This window comes from Populus trichocarpa, chromosome 19 (genome assembly GCF_000002775.5).
Source record: "Populus trichocarpa isolate Nisqually-1 chromosome 19, P.trichocarpa_v4.1, whole genome shotgun sequence".
Classification (NCBI taxonomy): domain Eukaryota; kingdom Viridiplantae; phylum Streptophyta; class Magnoliopsida; order Malpighiales; family Salicaceae; genus Populus; species Populus trichocarpa.
The window spans coordinates 10,500,962-10,523,915 of NC_037303.2; the positions used below are offsets into that span (position 1 = coordinate 10,500,962).

Here is a 22,954-nt window from a genome sequence, read left to right on the forward strand (position 1 = left end):
AGTCTGAGTCTTGAAAGAAAGGTAAAGTGCTACAATTGGTATTTTGTCAATGGATACGTGTTTCATAGTGAAGAATATAGGCTGGGTAGAAAGACATATAATAGTAGTGTTTGTGTTAAGGGATCGACTTTTAGTGAGTTTGAAGTTGACTATTATGATAAATTAGAAGAGGTAATTGAATTACAATATTATAGCGAGCATAATAGAGTCTTTTTATTCAATTTTTTGGGAGATGCTGTTTTTCAAGTTAGTGAGTTGGTTGAACCACATCGAGTTGCTCCATCAATTGACTTGGAAGAAAATTCAAATTTTGCGTCTTTGATAATATTTTTGTTGATGTTGATGCTGAGGAGTTGAATGTTGTTCTAAGCTTCAGCGGACAAGCACAAGTCGATGAAGATGATGATAGCAATGTTATCAACATAGAAGATTACGATGGAGCTGACGATGAGTCAATTGAAGATGAAGAAGACAATTCTGACTACCTATCAAAACACGAAAGTGTAATGCCATAAACTATAATGTAATAGTTATTGACGAAATTCTCAACAAAGAAGTATTTATTATTTATTTTATAATTGTTATGTGAACTTGTATTATTGTGTTGTGCGTGTAGCTTTCAGTTTAAATGTTAATTTGCATAATGGATAGATAGGGAATACATATACAATATGGTGTAATTCACTATACAAAACATTGATGGAAATACTGACGGTTCATGTCCATCGGTATATTCCAGAGGCGAAGGGAACTGTTACCCTTCCCTTGGCACTGTTCACAATCCACAGTCCACAACACCAATGCAAATATTGATGGTTAGGGTTTGTCGATGTATTCCAGAAGTGAAGAGAACTGTTCCCCTCCCCCTGGAACTGGTCACAGTCCACAACACCGATGGAAATACCGACAATTCATGTCCGTCGGTGTATTCCAGAGGGGGAGGGAATTGTTCCACTCCTCCTAGCACTGTTCACTATACAAAACACCAATGGAAATATCGATGGACTGAAAACCATCGATGTATTCCAGAGACGAAGGGAACTGTTCCCCTTCTCATATCAATGATGGCAATTAAAGCTCACTGAGTGAGTTTCAAGTTCCCGAAGGAATTACCGACGGACTGCGAATTCCAACGTGCTGGTAATTAATGCATCTCTAACCGTGTAGTATTTATAGTTTTACCGATGAAATCACGAACGATCCTTAAAAAATCTTGTTGACTAGACAGTCACGAGTTCGAATCTCACCACCTTCATTCTATTTGATAAAAATTAAACATTTGGTAGTATAAATATATAAAAATTTCAAGCATAAAGAACTTTCAATTATATATTAAAGTGGAAATCTGGTAGCTTAAACTTTAGAGTAAAATGGTTCCTTGATAAGGACAAACACTCTTATTTCTCATTTGTTGTTGTTAAGGTTGTTGAAAGGAAAGAAAGGGTGTTTGTTTGTCAGGTTGCTCCTAGCTTTGTATCTATCATCTCAAATCTTTTTTTCGTCTCTTCACCCCTCACAGAATCCTTTGTTTTGACAAATTTGCTCATGTTTTTTCCTGCACAAATAAGTTCACTATCAATTTTGTTCTTGCTGAGAGCTACACTATATCAAAGAAAACTCAACTGCCATTTATTCAGCCTAGCTTCCGTTTGTTTTTGTTTTCCTACATCTTCGAAGAGGTTCCAGAAAGCATGGTGCTGTCAGCTTTCCTCCGTCTCAGACATTTGATGGGTCGCCTCTGCCAATAAAAGAACAGCACGCCTCAAGTTCAACCAACTCAGAGGTAACTTCCCTAACCTTCAATTATCTTCTTTTGCTCTGTCTTTGCGCCTATTGCTACAGCAATAGTTGTCTACTTGATACAACATTGCCATTTCTGTTTTCTTGGATTAAGCATGTCTTTCCTCTTCCATTTGTTGGTTGATTGTTTTTTTTACGTTCGTTATTCAATTTGTTGAGCTCCCTGCTCTTTTTTGTAACTTATTTTCTTTTTTCTAGGCCTGTGATTTGGAAATCAATTTCAAAACAACTCCTTCAGCTGCAACGCCTTGGCTTGCCCTAATCCTCCACCATTTTTTCCTTTTCACTCACATTTTATTTCCTCAGAAATAGCTTCCACAAGCTGGACATTCACTTCTCTGCTCAAATCTTTCCATTCAGTCAACATGAAACTATTTTTAGTCCACACACGCCTCAATATTTTTCATGCTTAACTGTTTTTTGCTATAATTTTTACAGGGGATAGTGATTTGACTGTTATTGGGTTGCTGGTTTTCAAGCAATTATTCTTCCTTTTCTTATATTCTTTATTTTGAGATACAGTTGCAGGCTTCGTTTGTATACCTACGCTTTTGTGTTTGCTGCAAGAGCACTAGGCTTTTTCAGGTGTTTTTACATTTGCTCCTGAATGAACTTAGAAGCTAGCTTCCTGGTGTTGGACTCCATTATGCCTGCCATTGTTGTTCCCCTTGGTTTGCACTGCCATTTTTCCCTGTTGCCTTGCATCTATGCAAGTTGTACTAGTTTGGACAGGAGACTGGAAGAAGACAGATGAGACATTGAACTAGCTCTAATTGATCGTCTTAGCTGCCCTTCTATAGGTTTTTCAATTTTTTATGGATGAGAAATTTGTTAACTTGCTGGCTTTCGTTACATCTTTATTTTTCTTACTGTGTTCTTTTGCCTCGCAAACCATGCATACTTGACACAACTGCTCCACCACCATCATTTCTTCTCTCTCACACAGTCTTAGAAGTTAGTGGAGTCCTTTATGTCTTGCATTTACTCTTTTCTTGTCATTAGAATCAATAAAAATGGACAGAGATTAGTTAGGATTTCTAGATAGATTGAGTTTTCAATGGTAGAGGATCAGAGTGGGATTTGTATGCAATAGTAAGCAATTGCACCTCTGCTAATACTACTACAAACAGAAACAGCAGTAGCAACAGCGATGAGAATTATGAAAGCCCTTTTGAGTGCTTGACTTCTTTGACTTTTGATGACGATGATGAACTCAACCCATTTTATTTTCCAAATCTTGCTGCGAAGCCAAGAAATAACAATTGTTTACAAGAATTGCAAGATTCTTACAAGTCTTCTTTTCCTAGCCAAAATTATTTTCTTGAAAATACATGTTTTCTAATTCTCTTTGTTTAAAAAAATAAAAAACACCAAAATAATTATTCTTCGATATAAAAGAAGTCTTATTTGATTGTTGAATATCTTAAAGAGTTATTTATTTTAATATTTCAAATTAAATCAAACAAGATACTTGTTTTTTCATTTAAAAAATTGTATTTAATAAACATGTTTCCTTAATTCTCTAAGGAAAAACATATTTAGAATAAATAGAAACACTAGAGATGTAAATTGAAATACTATTTTCTGAAACAAACACAACTTTTAATTCTTTAAGAATGACAACAAACTATAGGTGCGAATCATGGGACAAAATGTTAAAGTAGGTTAAAATAATGTGTGAAATAAAAAGAGGAAAGTAGACTTGAAATAATGTGTGAAAATAAATATGAGATGCACCACTATACAGTAAAATAAAATAAAATAAAAAAGAGATAATAAATTGTAACATATAGTAGTAGAAATGAATTCCTAAGTGGGATATGATGGGAAGAGATGAGGAAATAGTGGAGGATAAAATGATAGATAACCCCACAAAACCAAGAAAGTTGATTGAATAGGCCAAAAAGGTCTATAGTATCTAGCTTATGACCAGCACATAATAAACCTTATATCATGTGCCTTGATGGCCCTATATATTCTCAAGTGCCACCCACCCCGCACCCATCAGTGCGTTTGGTTTCGATGAATTAAGATAAGTATTAAAGCAAGTTGGTAATTTTGAGCTAAACCAGTATTTTTATAAATTTATTTAGTTAACGTAGTTAATTAATATATGTTGTCATCATTATTTGATATAGGTTCGATAGAAGTCATAGTCGATCATTGATGTATGGAGATTCACCCCAAGGATTATGGAGGATAGGTTATTGTAATGGGGTTCAGGTTTTATTAATTACGCAACATCTAATCCGAGAAATATTAGTGGAGACGGTATTAGGTGTTCATGCAAGAGGTGTAAAAATAAAAAATTTCTCGATCTAGATGTTGTAACGATGCATCTTCTACACAAAAAATTAACGGAGGAATACCTGTGTTGGTATGCACACGGAGAACCATTTGGTCCTCACGAGACCATGGTAGAAAGGATGGTTAGGTCAACTTCTAGTGCTAGCAACGTGCATGGACTTGTAAATGACAATAGTAATTCTTATAGGACTATGGTTATGGATGCATAAATCAGTCATACCGCTCAATGTCAGATCGTAGATGTAGAACCTAATACAGACGTGGCTAGGTTTTTTTATCTTTTAAATGATTCTGATGAACCATTATGGGATGGCTGCATAAATCACAGTAAATTACCAATCGTTGCACAAGTGTTTACCATAAAGTTGGATTATGGGTTGAGTGATGCTGGTTATGACAAAATTATTGAATAGACGAGAAGCATTTTATCTAAAGGAAATAGGTTGAAAGATAACTTTTATACTTGATGTACAAGGTTTATCAACTGGAAATGAATGTTAGTGCTACATTATCTTTACTAAGTTTGAGTCTTAAAAGAAAGGTGAAGTGCTACAACGAGTATTTTTTCAATGAATACGTGTTTCATAATGAAGAATATGAGCATGGTAGAAAGATATATAATAATAGTGTTTGTGTTAAGGGATTGAATTCTAGTGAGTTTGAAGTTGACTATTATGGGAAATTAGAAGAGGTAATTGTATTACAATATCATAACGAGCATAATAAAGTCTTTTTATTCAAATTTTTGGGAGATGATGTCTTTCAAGTTGGTAAGCTGGTTGAACTATATTGAGTTGCTCTATCGATTGACTTAGAAGAAAATTCAATTTTTTGTGTCTTTGATAATATTTTTGTTGATATTGACGTTGAGGAGTTGAATGTTGTTCTAAGCTCCATCGGACAAGTACAAGTCGATGAAGATGATGATAGCAATGTTATCTACGTACGTAGAAGATTGCGACGGAATTGACGATGAGTCAATTGAAAAGGGAAGAAAACAATTCTGACTAACTATCAAAACATGAAAGTGTAATGCCATAAACTATAATATAATAGTTATTGATGAAATTCCTAACAAAGAAGTATTTATTATTTATTTTATAATTGTTATGTGAACTTGTGTTATTGTGTTGTGTATGCAACTTTCAATTTAAGTATTTGCATGACGGATAAATATGAAATACAGATACAATCTGGCGTCGTTCATTGTGCAAAATACTAATGGAAATTTCATTGTTTCAATGGATCCAAGTTTCCAAACATCTTGATTGGAAACCTCATGTCGATGCATGGTTTACAACATTTAAGGTTAAAAGTTTAACTATTTTTTATGTTAATTGCTTTACTTTATTGAAATTATTGATTTAGGTTTCATAAATATTTAATGCAAGGCTAAATTTAAGTGGGATAGAGCAAATGATAATATTGCGAGGAGGATTGAAAGAATCACGTTGTAACTAGGGAACATCGAAAACAATACGATAATTTTTTTTATTTAAAATATTAAAATTTCATTTGTCATTAACTAATATAGAATACATTTGTATCATGTAGGTTGCATGAGTTTTTATAAAAATATGCTATAGACAATTAACGCTCTACCAGGCTAGAATGACATGACGGTTTAGAAGGATTTCAGGCTGCCATACATCTCCGAGAATATATAGGCGGAAAATATTCAGCACATGACGTCCGAGCATTTCACACAACGCTCACAGTCCGGTGCGGGGAACCGAAGCTGGTAAATTCATGGTTCAGTGCGGGGAACCGAAGCCCAAACGCTCTATTGGTTTTTTTTTTACAGACAAAAATGCTGGCAGAAAAGAAATTACCAACGAGAGGTTTATCGACAGACATTTTTCATCCATGAATTAGTCTATAAAATTCACGCTGATGGAATGGTAGAGTAAATACCGACATAATATGTCGTCGGTAAAATTGTTAAATGTAGTAGTGCATGCGGCTACCCCTCTATTATTTTTTTTTTAATGTTGTTCACCATTTCTTCTTTGAAAAAAAAGTGCAGACAACGCGTCATCTGCTAGCCTAGATTTCGACCACCTAGAGGCCATAGAAAAATCAGGATGAGGTGTTTATGGGTTTAAAATTGTATTCTTTAACCTATTTCAACCTAAAAATAACATAAGAAACACCCTAGAAACCTCAGTAAATCAATCTTTCAATTCACAACACCCCTAAATTTCTCCATAAACAAAAATTTAAATCGAAAAAAAATTTTCTCTCGACCTCAATCTACTTTTTGAGGCAAGTTTAAAATCATAAAGCACCTCTATGGAACTTCTCTTATCGAATGGAACCATTGAGACTAAGATCAATTATTCTTTAGCTACAAAATGACCAACCGACAAGTTTTTTTTTCCTTCGCTGTTATCTGGTGAGTTTCTCGCTACTCTCTCAAACCAATGGATTGAAAAATAAACAAAATGAACCTTTAGATAAAAAAAAAAAATCATGAACTTGAGATTAACCATATATTTTCTCTGATTTTTACATTTTAATTCTCTATTTTTGAATTTGATCTTTTTACCATAATTTCAAACTTAATCTAATCTAATTAGGCTATAAAAGGATTCAATCAAAAGAAAAAAATTAAAGATGAAAATAAAAAGAATGGACATAAGTTAAAAAATAGTGAAGCACCTAAAAAATCCAAATATTTGAGTTTATTTATAATTACAATACAATTATATTATTTATATATATATATAAAAAATTAATACTAAATAAATAAAAAACAGTGCCAATTAAAGAAGGAAAGCCCAGTATAATTAAAAAAAGATTGTGAAACGTGCAACCAGCAACTTTGCCAAACACTAACTAAATCTCAATAATTTTGTTGTTCACCTTCATATAGGTAGATTAGTGGGTTAAACTAATAGATATACCACCATGGCATGAACAGTTAATTTTTTATGCAAACCTAGTTTTAATTCAAGAATATATAAATTAAAAAAAAAATTGAAATTTACAAAATTAGGGAATATATCTGCGTTGACCAAAAGTCAAAAGACGTTTCTCCAATTTATTTTTTTTAAAGAATCATTTATATCAATCAACTTTTAGGAAACTGTTGTGTTATCCATGAAGACACACACTCACAGAATGCTACAAGTTGCTTCTTTATCCGAGTCAAGTCAATTACAGTAGGCAAAATTCCTAAGCGGTATGTCGTCATGTGCAGCACACAGAAAGATCTTGAGATTCATCGCCGGCAGAACTGAACATGCACGTACTTCCCATGTAACAAAGGACTCCATGCCAACTCTATAAATGACTCTCACATGATTATCTAGATCATAATTAGTCCTGCTCTCAACAACACTCGAAACAATTATCAATGGCAAAGCTAGCAGTCCCTCTTCTGATTTTTTTCTTCCTCTTATCGTGTATCCCTTCTCAAGCAGCTCCTCCCCTCCAAACGCCCCTCCAAACGCCAATCCAGAAGGACCATTCAACCAGCCAATATATCATCACTGCATACCTAAAAACCCCTCTCATGCCCACCAAATTGGTCTTGGATCTTGGTGCTACGTACAGCTGGGTAAATTGCGACGACTACATTTCCTCCACTTACCAACATGTCCCCTGTAACAGTTCCATCGCTAATTCTCTTAGTGCTTATGGTTGCGAGGACATTTGCGACGGTCCACCAGGTCCAAATTGTGCAAACAACTCTTTCCTCTTCCTCCTTGACAAACCCCTCGAAACTGTTGACTACAAAAAAGTTAATAGCCTCAACGACGCCCTTGTTGACTATCTCGCCTTGCTCAATAACCTAGGCTCTCTTTCCTCGATCGATAATTTCATCTTTTCCTGTGCCCGAACTGGTTTTCTGAAAGGCCTGGCTAAGGGTGTAACTGGCTTAGCCTCCCTGGGCAACTCAAACCTCTCAATCCCAGTACAGATCAATAAAGCCTTCTCTTCCTCTCCAAATTGTTTTGCTATGTGCTTGTCAGGATCCATCTCTCAACCTGGTGTGGCTCTTTTCGGTAGTAAAGGGCCTTATAATTTCTTGCATGGAATTGACCTCTCAAAATCACTTCTTTACACTCCTCTTATTTTTAACCCGCTTGGAAGAGATTCTGATTCAAATACCCACAGACTCTCTCCTGAGTATTATGTGGGGCTGACTGCCATAAAAGTGAACGGAAAGATGGTGGCTTTTAACAAAGCGCTGTTGGCCATTGATGATCAGTCTGGTTCTGGGGGGACCAGGATCAGCACTGTTGTGCCATACACGAAGTTACAGAGTTCTATTTACAAGGCTTTTACTCTGGCTTTCTTGAAGGAAGCAGCTTCCTCTGCTTTCAATCTTACTACAACAAAGCCTGTCAAGCCATTCAGAGTCTGCTACCCTGCGGATGCTGTGAAAACTACACAAATGGGACCGGCTGTACCAATAATCGAACTTGTGTTGGATAGACAAGATGTGGTTTGGAAGATGTTTGGATCGAACTCTATGGTGAGGGTTACAAAGAAGAGTGTTGATCTTTGGTGCTTGGGTTTTGTGGATGGTGGGATTGATGGCCCATCGATCATGATTGGTGGTCTTCAGTTGGAGGACAATTTGCTACAATTCGATCTACAGTCACAGAAACTGGGTTTCAGTTCATCAATTTTGTCCAAGGGGACCAATTGCGCAGACTACGAATTTCCTACCAGAAAAGTCTAAAAAGATGATGTATTTATACCATCCATCATGTACTTTATGCATGCTTTCGTTTAGTTTTTCTACCTTCGTTAAGCTAAGGGGCAAAGACAGGCCAATCTAGCTTTGTAATAAGAGTTCGTGCTGTCAAATAAATGAATAAAAGGATGCATATATTAAAAGAAATTAGAAAAAAAAAAAAGAGAGAGAGAGTTGGTATATAGCTACAAATTCCTAACAATCTTTGAATGAAAATTGTTTAACAGAAAATTTGTCAAGTATGAATTCTTTCATACCAATCTCTTTAACTTTGTACTTTCATTCCACAAACTTTTCATATATCATATAGAATTCAAGATATAGCTCTTGAACATGAAATCTCTGAAATTCCATACGTCCAAGCTACCATAATAATGAGACTAGAGATTTATTATTTGAAAACTTTGGCGTTTCTTTAAATAAAAATTTTGTTAAATTCAAGGGGGTCATAGAATTACTTTTTCCTTTTCCACCTCATAAATTTTAATTCATTGAAATTTTTAAGTTTCTCACCATACACAACAAAAAATAATGGTGAAATCCTCCTAAAATAGTATTTATCGAAGCAACATTGGTTGCATTAACCTTCTTCTCTTGTATTAAAGTCATGATAATTTTCTAAGATAACATTCAAATATCTATAATTAAAATGTGGCTATAAACTTTCAAAAACAAAATAAAATAAAATATAGTAGACAAATTAAAATTTCAACATACAAATTAACTAAACAATATTGTAATAATTTAGCATAAAAAATGTAACAAGTATCAAGTTTATAATTTAGTTTTTATAAACAACATTATCAGAAATTTAAATAAATTAAATAATTAGATGATATAATTAGATTTGGCAAACAAACTTATAATGAATCCATGCAAACTCATTTAGTCTTAAGATTGTAGGATATTTTAGAGAGTGACATTGTTTAGTTTAAATTGCATGCAAAATTATAAATCAAAGTAAAATACTTAAATTTAAATAGAGTTAAAAAAATCGTAATATACCTAAAAACCATATAGTATAATTGTAATGAGGTGAAAATCTAATTGTATCTTCAATCATTTGGTAATAACATCGTGTAAACAGGAAAAACAAATCATTAGGAACCATTCTTATTCAAAATCACTTCCAAATTCATTTATGATGCCACTTCCTATATATTTTCTTTGCATAAATACTCATCTTATATATAAAAGATTTCTATTTCTTTTGCTTTCCAATTGAATTGTCAATTTTAACACTTTAATACACTTGATTTGTATCCATATCACATTTTTATTTAGCTTATACAAAGGTTTATCGAATACAAAATACAAAACTATGCAAATAGAAGCCTTAAAAACTTCATCTTTTCCACCACGGTATCCTTGGATAGAGCCTTCAAAATCTTATCCCATCACATAGGTTTTATTGGTTACCTGTATCACCAGTAAGTCCTTTAGTGTACATTATAATGATATGTTTATAATATTTATCATACTATTCAAGACATATATTACCACATTCATTTCCTTTATGTAATAATAACTATTGATACACCATAATCGCTTATACAACCCCTTTACATCTAGTTGGATATTCTTCAACTCGTGGCCAAGTATGATCAAGCTATGATGGAATATCATATAAGGATTTGAAATAAAACAATATGAATTTTTGTAACAAGTGTTAGAAAATAAAGTGTCAATAAATTGCTCAAAGTCAACATATCACAATGTACAACATGCAATTACGTGTGAACATTGTCGATAATACAACTTCTATTTACCACACGTACACATTCATTTATTAAATCAAACCATTTGTCGAACCTCCCTTTGACTACCAGTTACTACGGGGTCTCAACTTGAAAAACATCATTTGGGATATTAAATACACTCGATATTTGTGATCTTGATTTTAATGCATCAACAATAAGTTTAACAAGCACTTGTGAAGGCCATAATACACTAAGACTCATGCAATCATCAACTTCAGCTCTTCAATACAAAAATATTTATTAGTCTTATAAAAAAGGTAATTTGCACATTAGTGGTCATATTTCCATAACAATAACCATCATCATATGAGAGTGTTCATCTCTCTTTCGGTTCAATCACAAGTCATTACTTGATTTGATCATTCCAATTTACTATATCATCATACATAGTATCAAATTTATGTCTTGAATGTTGTTGACACATCTTATCTAATAGTTTTTTCAATGCCACATCTTTGAATTTTTTATTGAAGTTACTCATAAAGTGACAAGAATAATAACTATGATATCCATCTGGCTCAGCCCATATCTGTGACATAGCATTTTTAATTGTTAGTGAATTATACACAATCCAATACATCTACTTCTGATATGTCAGTGAATCAAATCTAAAAATCATGTCTAGTTATTGTTTGTTTCTTCTTCAACCAAAGCATAACAAAAAAAAAAACCCTATTATTTACATTATAAACAACTCCAATCAAGATTATCGCCTTGTACTTTCCATATAAGTGAGTGGTGGCAATACTTATCAATGGATGACAATATTGAAACCTCTAAATTAAAAGTACGAATGCCCAAAATCCTATTTAAAATATTGTTGTATCACCATCAACCATCTTATGATCCCACTCAATAACTATACTAGGATTTAATTTTTCCAGAGCCAATAACATCCTAGACAGCATATGAACAGACTCCTCATGTGATTCAAACAACCTCTCTAATAAATTTTTTATAGCTAACCAAGCTTTTTTATACAATATATCATACAAAAATAACTTTATAGATAATTGTTTGAATGGTTGTAATTTTAATACTTATTTCAGCTTTGACAATGGTCAACATCATATTAGAAACAAAATCCGAGTCAATTTGACGGTGAGCTTGCATAACTATTAGATTGTGACATGTGTGGGGCTCTTTCAATTTTGAAATTTCAAATGAATAAGAATTCTTGAGATATCCCCATGTAAATACCATTGACATGATGATTCATACTTACACTATAACTGCACATAAGTTGTGGTTGATCGTTACACTTTGTATTGAAGTGAATTTTTTACATGTCACCACTTAATTGCATTGATTAAATCAATCTTAGTTCAGAACATTTGTCCAACCTCCAACTCAATATGTAAGTCTGAATTCCTATGACTCAAAGCCCAATCAAATCTCATCATATGAGCACCCACTAGTATCTTCAAATTTAGGAACATAGGGTCTCATTATTTGGTTTATTGGCTCACCTTGCTCATCTTTCTCAACAACATCATTGACATGACAATCATTTTCCTCATCACTTGGTTTAAATTTATCATAACAATATGGAGTCGTTATCATACCCAACCAAAGTTCCATATGCACTATTTCTTGAACTGATGTTAGGTTTATTGTATGACTAACTATCCTAGACGGACATGCTACATATGATAATTATGTGGTCCTTTGACTATAACTTGGGACTCAAGTCAACTCCAAACTCGAAAAGTTTTCTATTTTAGGTTTTCTACTCAAGTAAAGCTTTAATATTTGCAACCCATTTGCGGTGATCAACTTAACCATTGTATTAAAAATCATATCACTAGTAATTGGCACACCAGCATAACAATTTGGATGGTCCCCACCCAACATCTTCCAAGTAATATTAACATCGAATTTAGCCAAATTCCATCTAATTCCTCGACACACAATTTTTAAATTTATCAAATGAATTATCTAATTTCAAGTTACATAACTCGATACTTCTTCCATGATAAATGATATTATTATCACTATCAATTATTTTTATTATCACTATCAATGATTTTACCAGGAAATGGAAAAGATCTCATATGTGGTATGTTTTTTTCATTTGTGAACATTGTATTATTTTCTCTCTTTGTTTGTTAAAAATATCATTATTTTGGTATTTTTTTTATCTGTTTCACTTCAGCTTTTTTCTACTCAGTTTATGAGTTTTTATTATTCAATTTCTACTATTTTTGTTGTCATGTGCTGGTTTTTCTAGCCTTTTTTCCATAGTCTGTGTTTGGGGGGGTGGGGTTGGATTCTTTTTTGCCCTCTACTGAGTTGTGTGTGTTGCCAAGTTTCTTGTTATTTGAGAAAGCAAATTGTTGATTTTAGAGAGTTGTGGCTGAAAATTATCTCATCAAGAAATTTGTTTTGGAATTCTTGGATTATTGGCTAATATAATTTCTTTTGGGGTAAGAAATGATGTTAGGACGTGTGGATTCACCTGTACATGCTTTTGAATCTATTGGTGGGCAACTTCTTTTAATTGCATCATTAACTATCAAAGGTGATCACATAGAGGACATTGATGGAAATGAATACATTGATCATGTTGGTTCTTAGAGCTTGCTATAATTGGTCATGCAAATGATAAGGTTCTATTCTTCTTCGCCACCATTTGTATTTTATGTATTTATAAAAGTTTGCCTTGCTTTAATAAAGATATGTAGCGGTTTTTAGTTCTTATTAGATAATTATATAAATCATATAATGGGATCTCACTGAACAGCTTAAGTTTTTTAGTTGAAATGATTCTTTAATATGGTATCAGAACCTTGTTGATCAAATGGCCACGAGTTCAAATCTCACTACCCTCATTCTATTTGATAAGAAATTAAGCACAATATAATATTGACCTATAAGTTTCAAGGTCAAAGAGTTTCCACTTGAAGGAGTGTGTTTGAGAATTGTATAAATTATATCTTAGACCTCACCAAATAGCTTAAGCTTTTGGGTTGAGATAGTTTTTTAACATGGTATCATAGCCTTGTTGACCCAGCGGTCACGAGTTCGAGTCTCACCACTCTCATTCTATTTAATAAAAATTAAGCACATAATAACATGAATATATACAAGTTTCAAGTCTAAAAGTAAACTATAGAGTAAGTGGTTTTTTATAGGGACAAGCACTTTGATGTTGTGAAGGTTGTTGAAAGGAAAGAAAAGGTGTTTATTTGTCAGGTTGCTCCCACGCTTTGTATCTATCATCTCAAATCTTTTTGTCATCTCCTCACCCCTTACAGAATCCTTTGTTTTAACAAATTTGCTTAATTTTTTTTCTTGCACAAATAAGTTCACTGTCAATTTTCTTCTTGGTGAGAGCTACACTATATCAAAGAAAACTCAACTGTCAATTATTAAGCGTAAATTTTTTCTACTTAGTTTATGAGTTTTTATTATGAGGGAGGGGGGGTTGGATCTTTTTTGCCCTCTGCTGAGTTGTGTGTTTTGCCAAGTTCGTGTTATTTAAGAGAGCAAATTGTTGATTTTAGAGAGTCGTGTCTGAAAGTTATCTTATCAAGAAATGTGTTTTAGAATTCTCTAATTATTGGCCGATGTAATTGTTTTTGTGGCAAAAAATGATGTCAAGACATGTGGATTCACATGCACATGCTTTTGAATCTATTGATGGATAACCTATTATGATTGCATCACCAACTGTCATAGGGTGCTCACATAAAGGACATTGATGAAAATGAATAAAGTGATCATGTTGGTTCTTAGAGCTTGTTATAATTGGTCATGCAAATGATAAGGTTCTATGCTTCTTCGCCACCATTTTCATTTTATGTATTTATAGAAGTTTTCCTTTTTTTAATAGAGGTTTGTTGACAATTCTCAAGTACTGTTAGAGAATTATATAAATCATATCATGGGATCTCACTTAACATCTTAAGCTTTTGAATTGAGATGGTTCTTTGACATGATATCAAAGTCTTGTTGACCAAGTGGTTACGAGTTTGAATCTCACTACCCTCATTTTATTTGATAAAAAATTAAGCATAATATAGTATGAGCATGTGTAAGTTTTAAACCCAAAGAACTTTTACTTGAAGGGGTGTGTTTGAGAATTGTATAAATCATATATTGGGTCTCACCAAACAGTTTAAGCTTTTGAGTTGAAATGATTCTTTGACATGATATTAGAGCTTTGTTGACTAGACGGTCACGAGTTCGAATCTCACCACCCTGATTTTATTTGATAAAAATTAAACATATGGTAGTATGAACATATAAAAATTTCAAGCATAAAGAATTTTCATATTTTAAAGCTGAAATTTGGTAGCTTAAACTTTAGAGTAAAATGGTTCCTTGATAAGGACAAACACTCTTAAACTCATTTGTTGTTGTTAAGGTTGTTGAAAGGAAAGAAAGGGTGTTTGTTTGTCAGGTTGCTCCTAGCTTTGTATCTATCATCTCAAATCTTTTTTTCGTCTCTTCACCCCTCACAGAATCCTTTGTTTTGACAAATTTGCTCATGTTTTTTCCTGCACAAATAAGTTCACTATCAATTTTCTTCTTGCTGAGAGCTACACTATATCAAAGAAAACTCAACTGCCATTTATTCAGCCTAACTTCCGTTTGTTTTTGTTTTACTACATCTTCGAAGAGGTTCCAGAAAGCATGGTGCTGTCAGCTTTCCTCCATCTCAGACATTTGATGGGTCGCCTTTGCCAATAAAAGAACAGCACGCCTCAAGTTCAACCAACTCAGAGGTTACTTCCCTAACCTTCAATTAACTTCTTTTGCTCTGTCTTTGCGCCTATTACTACAGCAATAGTTGTCTACTTGATATAACATAGCCATTTCTGTTTTCATGGATTAAGCATGTCTTACCTCTTCTATTTGTTGGTTGATTGTTTTTTTTACATTCGTTATTCAATTTGTTGAGCTCCCTGCTCTTTTTTGTAACTTATTCTCTTTTTTCTATGCCTGTGATTTGGAAATCAATTTCAAAACAACTCCTTCAGCTATAGCGCCTTGGCTTGCCCTAATCCTCCACCATTTTTTCCTTTTCACTCACATTTTGTTTCCTCGGAAATAGCTTCCACAAGCTGGACATTCACTTCTCTGCTCAAATCTTTCCATTCAATCAAGATGAAACTATTTTTAGTCCACACACACCTCAATATTTTTCATGCTTAACTGTTTTTTGCTATAATTTTTACAGGGGATAGTGATTTGACTATTATTGGGTTGCTGGTTTTCAAGCAATTATTCTTCCTTTTCTTATATTCTTTATTTTGAGATATAGTTGCAAGTTTCGTTTGTATATCTACGCTTTTGTGTTTGCTGCAAGAGCACTAGGCTTTTTCAGGTGTTTTTACATTTGCTCCTGAATGAACTTAGAAGCTAGCTTCCTGGTGTTGGACTCCATTATGCCTGCCATTGTTGTTCCCCTTGGTTTGCACTGCCATTTTTCCATGTTGCCTTGCATCTGTGCAAGTTGTACTGGTTTGGAAAGGAGACTGGAAGAAGACAGATGAGACATTGAACTAGCTTTAATTGATCGTCTTAGCTTCCCTTCTATAGGTTTTTCAATTTTTTATGGATGAGAAATTTGTTAACTTGCTGGCTTTTGTTACATCTTTGTTTTTCTTACTATGTTTTTTTGCCTCGCAAACCATGCATGCTTGACACAACTGCTCCACCACCATCATTTCTTCTCTCTCACACAGTCTTAGAAGTTAGTGGAGTCCTTTATGTCTTGCATTTACTCTTTTCTTGTCATTAGAATCAATAAAAATGGACAGAGATTAGTTAGGATTTCTAGATAGATTGAGTTTTCAATGGCAGAGGATCAGAGTGGGATTTGTATGCAATAGTAAGCAATTGCACCTCTGCTAATACTACTACAAACAGAAACAGCAGTAGCAACAGCGATGAGAATTATGAAAGCCCTTTTGAGTGCTTGACTTCTTTGACTTTTGATGACGATGATGAAGAACTCAACCCATTTTATTTTCCAAATCTTGCTGCGAAGCCAAGAAACAACAATTGTTTACAAGAATTGCAAGATTCTTACAAGTCTTCTTTTCCTAGCCAAAATTATTTTCTTGAAAATACATGTTTTCTAATTCTTTTTGTTTAAAAAAATAAAAAACACCAAAATAATTATTCTTCGATATAAAAGAAGTTTTATTTGATTGTTGAATATCTTAAAGAGTTATTTATTTTAATATTTCAAATTAAATCAAACAAGATACTTGTTTTTTCATTTAAAAAAATGTATTTAATAAACATGTTTCCTTAATTCTCTAAGGAAAAACATATTTAGAATAAATAAAAACACTAGAGATGTAAATTGAAATACTATTTTCTGAAACAAACACAACTTTTAATTCTTTAAGAATGACAACAAACTATAGGTGCGAATCATGGGACAAAATGTTAAAGTAGGTTAAAATAATGTGTGAAAAAAAAGAGAGGAAAGTAGACTTGAAATAATGTGTGAAAATAAATATGAGATGCACCACTATACAGTAAAATAAAATAAAATAAAAAAGAGATAATAAATTGTAACATATAGTAGTAGAAATGAATTCCTAAGTGGATATTTAAGGGATATGATGGGAAGAGATGAGGAAATAGTGGAGGATAAAATGATAGATAACCCCACAAAACCAAGAAAGTTGATTGAATAGGCCAAAGAGGTGTATAGTATCTAGCTAATGACCAGCACATAATAAACCTTATATCATGTGCCTTGATGGCCCTATATATTCTCAAGTGCCACCCACCCCGCACCCATCAGTGCGTTTGGCTTCCATGAATTAAGATAAGTATTAAAGCAAGTTGGATAATTTTGAGCTAAACTAGTATTTTTATAAATTTATTTAGTTAACGTAGTTAATTAATATATGTTGTCATCATTATTTGATATAGGTTCGATAGAAGTCATAGTCGATCATTGATGTATTGAGATTCACCCCAAGGATTATGGAGGATAGGTTATTGTAATGGGGTTCAGGTTTTATTAATTACGCAACATCTAATCCGAGAAATATTAGTGGAGACGGTATTAGGTGTTCATGCAAGAGGTGTAAAAATAAAAAGTTTCTCGATCCAGATGCTGTAACGATGCATCTTCTACACAAAAAATTCACGGAGGAATACATGTGTTGGTATGCACACGGAGAACCATTTGGTCCTCACGAGACCATGGTAGAAAGGATGGTTAGGTCAACTTCTAGTGCTAGCAACGTGCATGGACTTGTAAATACAATAGTAATCCTTATAGGACTATGGTTATGGATGCATAAATCAGTCATACCGCTCAATGTCCAATCATAGATGTAGAACCTAATACAGACGTGGCTAGGTTTTTTTATCTTTTAAATGATTCTAATGAACCATTATGGGATGGCTGCATAAATCACAGTAAATTACCAATCGTTGCACAAGTGTTTACCATAAAGTCGGTTTATGGGTTGAGTGATGCTGGTTATGACAAAATTATTGAATAGACGAGAAGCATTTTATCTAAAGGAAATAAGTTGAAAGATAACTTTTATACTTGATGTACAAGGTTTATCAACTGGAAATGAATGTTAGTGCTACATTATCTTTACTAAGTTTGAGTCTTAAAAGAAAGGTGAAGTGCTACAACAGGTATTTTTTCAATGAATACGTGTTTCATAATGAAGAATATGAGCAAGGTAGAAAGATATATAATAATAGTGTTTGTGTTAAGGGATTGAATTCTAGTGAGTTTGAAGTTGACTATTATGAGAAATTAGAAGAGGTAATTGTATTACAATATCATAACGAGCATAATAGAGTCTTTTTATTCAAATTTTTGGGAGATGATGTCTTTCAAGTTGGTAAGCTGGTTAAACTATATTGAGTTGCTCTATCGATTGACTTAGAAGCAAATTCAATTTTTTGTGTCTTTGATAATATTTTTGTTGATATTGACGTTGAGGAGTTGAATGTTGTTCTAAGCTCCATCGGACAAGTACAAGTCGATGAAGATGATGATAGCAATGTTATCTACGTACGTAGAAGATTGCGATGGAATTGACAACGAGTCAATTGAAAAGGGAAGAAAACAATTCTGACTAACTATCAAAACACGAAAGTGTAATGCCATAAACTATAATATAATAGTTATTGATGAAATTCCTAACAAAGAAGTATTTATTATTTATTTTATAATTGTTATGTGAACTTGTGTTATTGTTTTGTGTATGCAGCTTTCAATTTAAGTATTTGCATGATGGATAAATAGGAAATACCGATACAATCTGGCGTCGTTCATTGTGCAAAATACTAATAGAAATTTCATTGTTTCAATGGATCAAAGTTTCCAAACATCCTAATTGGAAACTTCATGTCGATGCATGGTTTACAACATTTAAGATTAAAAGTTTAACTATTTTTTATGTTAATTCCTTTACTTTATTGAAATTATTGATTTAGGTTTCATAAATTTTTAATGCAAGGCTAAATTTAAGTGGGATAGAGCAAATGATAATGTTGTGAGGAGGATTTGAAAGAATCACGCTGTAACTAGAGAACATCGAAAACAATATGACAATTTTTTTTATTTAAAATATTAAAATTTCATTTGTCATTAACTCATATAGAATACATTTGTATCATATAGGTTGCATGATTTTTTATAAAAATATGCTACAAACAATTAACGCTCTACTAGGCTAGAATGACATGACGGTTTGGAAGGATTTCAGGCTACCATACATCTCCGAGAATATATGGGCAGAAAATATTCAGTGCATAACGTCCGAGCATTTCACACAACGCTCACAGTCCGGTGCGGGGAACCGAAGCTGGTAAATTCATGGTTCAGTGCGGGGAACCGAAGCCCAAACGCTCTATTGGTTTTTTTTTTACAGACGGAAATGCTGGCAGAAAAGAAATTACCAACGAGAGGTTTATCGACAGACATTTTTCATCCATGAATTAGTCTATAAAATTCACGCTAATGGAATGGTAGAGTAAATACCGACATAATATGTCGTCGGTAAAATTGTTAAATGTAGTAGTGCATGCGGCTACCCCTCTATTATTATTTTTTTTTTAATGTTGTTCACCATATCTTCTTTGAAAAAAAAAGTGCAGACAACGCGTCATCTGCTAGCCTAGATTTCAACCACCTAGAGGCCATCGAAAAATCAGGATGAGGTGTTTATGGGTTTAAAATTGTATTCTTTAACCTATTTCAACCTAAAAACAACATAAGAAACACCCTAGAAACCTCAGTAAATCAATATTTTAATTCAAAACACCCATAAATTTGTCCATAAACAAAAATTTAAATCGAAAAAAAATTTTCTCTCAACCTCAATCTACTTTTTGAGGCAAGTTTAAAATCTTAAAGCACCTCTATGGAACTTCTCTTATCGAATGGAACCGTTGAGACTAAGATCAATTATTTTTTCGCTACAATATGATCGGCCGACAAGTTTTTTTTTCCTTCGCTGTTATCTGGTGAGTTTCTCGCTACTCTCTCAAACCAATGCATTGAAAAATAAACAAAATGAACCTTTAGACAAAAAAAAAATCATGAACTTGAGATTAACCATATATTTTCTCTGATTTTTACATTTTAATCCTCTATTTTTGAATTTGATCTTTTTACCATAATTTCAAACTTAATCTAATCTAATTAGGCTATAAAAGGATTCAATCAAAAGAAAAAAATTAAAGATAAAAATAAAAAGAATGGACATAAGTTAAAAAATAGTGAAGCACCTAAAAAATCCAAATATTTGAGTTTATTTATAATTACAATACAATTATATTATTTATATAAAAAAAAATTAATACTAAATAAATAAAAAACAGTGCCAATTAAAGAAGGAAAGCCCAGTATAATTAAAAAAAGATTGTGAAACGTGCAACCAGCAACTTTGCCAAACACTAACTAAATCTCAATGATTTTGTTGTTCACCTTCATATAGGTAGATTAGTGGGTTAAACTAATAGATATACCACCATGGCATGAACAGTTAATTTTTTATGCAAACCTAGTTTTAATTCAAGAATATATAAATTAAAAAAAAAATTGAAATTTACAAAATTAGGGAATATATCTGCGTTGACCAAAAGTCAAAACAAGTTTCTCCAAATTTTTTTTTTAAAGAATCATTTATATCAATCAACTTTTAGGAAACTGTTGTGTTATCCATGAAGACACACACTCACAGAATGCTACAAGTTGCTTCTTTATCCGAGTCAAGTCAATTACAGTAGGCAAAATTCCTAAGCGGTATGTCGTCATGTGCAGCACACAGAAAGATCTTGAGATTCATCGCCGGCAGAACAGAACATGCACGTACTTCCAATGTAACACCGGACTCCATGCCAACTCTATAAATGACTCTCACATGATTATCTAGATCATAATTAGTCCTGCTCTCAACAACACTCGAAACAATTATCAATGGCAAAGCTAGCAGTCCCTCTTCTGATTTTTTTCTTCCTCTTATCGTGTATCCCTTCTCAAGCAGCTCCTCCCCTCCAAACGCCCCTCCAAACGCCAATCCAGAAGGACCATTCAACCAGCCAATATATCATCACTGCATACCTAAAAACCCCTCTCATGCCCACCAAATTGGTCTTGGATCTTGGTGCTACATACAGCTGGGTAAATTGCGACGACTACATTTCCTCCACTTACCAACATGTCCCCTGTAACAGTTCCATCTTTTATTCTCTTAGTGCTTATGGTTGCGAGGACATTTGCGACGGTCCACCGGGTCCAAATTGTGCAAACAACTCTTTCATCTTCCTCCTTGACGGACCCCTCGAAACTGTTGACTACAAAAAAGTTAATAGCCTCAACGACGCCCTTGTTGACTATCTCGCCTTGCTCAATAACCTAGGCTCTCTTTCCTCGATCGATAATTTCATCTTTTCCTGTGCCCGAACTGGTTTTCTGAAAGGCCTGGCTAAGGGTGTAACTGGCTTAGCCTCCCTGGGCAACTCAAACCTCTCAATCCCAGTACAGATCAATAAAGCCTTCTCTTCCTCTCCAAATTGTTTTGCTATGTGCTTGTCAGGATCCATCTCTCAACCTGGTGTGGCTCTTTTCGGTAGTAAGGGGCCTTATAATTTCTTGCATGGAATTGACCTCTCAAAATCACTTCTTTACACTCCTCTTATTTTTAACCCGTTTGGAAGAGATTCTGATCCGTATACCCAGAGATCTCCTGAGTATTATGTAGGGCTGACTTCCATAAAAGTGAACGGAGAGATGGTGGCTTTTAACAAAGCGCTGTTGGCCTTTAATGATCGAGGTTATGGGGGGACCAGGATTAGCACTCTTGTGCCATACACGAAGTTACAGAGTTCTATTTACAAGGCTTTTACTCTGGCTTTCTTGAAGGAAGCAGCTTCCTCTGCTTTCAATCTTACTACAACAAAGCCTGTCAAGCCATTCAGAGTCTGCTACCCTGCGCGTGCTGTGAAGACTACACAAATGGGACCGGCTGTACCAATAATCGAACTTGTGTTGGATAGACAAGATGTGGTTTGGAAGATATTTGGATCGAACTCTATGGTGAGGGTTACAAAGAAGAGTGTTGATCTTTGGTGCTTGGGTTTTGTGGATGGTGGGATTGATGGCCCATCGATCATGATTGGTGGTCTTCAGTTGGAGGACAATTTGCTACAATTCGATCTACAGTCACAGAAACTGGGTTTCAGTTCATCAATTTTGTCCAAGGGGACCAATTGCGCAGACTACGAATTTCCTACCAGAAAAGTCTAAAAAGATTATGTATCTATACCATCCATCATGTACTGTGTGCATGCTTTCGTTGAGTTTTTCTACCTTCGTTAAGCTAAGGGGCAAAGACAGGCCTATCTAGCTTTGTAATAAAAGTTCGTGTTCTCAAATAAATGAATTTAAATTTGACATAATTATTGTGTCGTTGTGGTCAACTTAAATTTAAAACAATTGTTGTGACCAACTTAAGTCATCAAAATAGGCTCCACTCATGCAGCCAATATTATTTTACTACATCAGTTCCCACTTATATGGCCCACCTAATTTTATAAAAATGGACAGAGATTTGTATGCAATAGTAAGCAATTGCACCTCTGCTACTACCACTACAAACAGAAACAGCAGTAGCAAAATCTATAGAGACAGTTTAACCGGTAAGGTTTTAAATTAATTTTTAATGATTATTAATTTTAGAATTTATAAAATTAATTAAGATATATACAAACTAACTGATATCAATATTAATTAAAAAAAACAGCAGTATCAACATCTATGAGAATTATGAAAGCCCTTTTGAGTGATTGATTTCTTTGACTTTTGATGACGATGATAAAGAACTCAACCCATTTTATTTTCCAAATCTTGCTGCTAAGCCAAGAAACAATAATT

At 33.6% G+C, this 22,954-nt stretch overlaps 1 protein-coding gene across 1 annotated transcript; it reads left to right on the plus strand.

Annotated features, from left to right (window-relative positions):
* The first annotated feature begins 7,278 nt into the window (after nt 1-7,278).
* On the plus strand, nt 7,279-22,479 carry LOC18108376 (probable aspartic proteinase GIP1). The gene is made up of 2 exons (XM_006371284.3): nt 7,279-8,327; nt 21,855-22,479. Exons 1-2 carry the CDS (start codon nt 7,466-7,468, stop codon nt 22,325-22,327), a joined length of 1,335 nt encoding a protein of 444 aa, XP_006371346.2. The 5' UTR covers nt 7,279-7,465; the 3' UTR covers nt 22,328-22,479.
* The last annotated feature ends 475 nt before the right edge of the window (nt 22,480-22,954 follow it).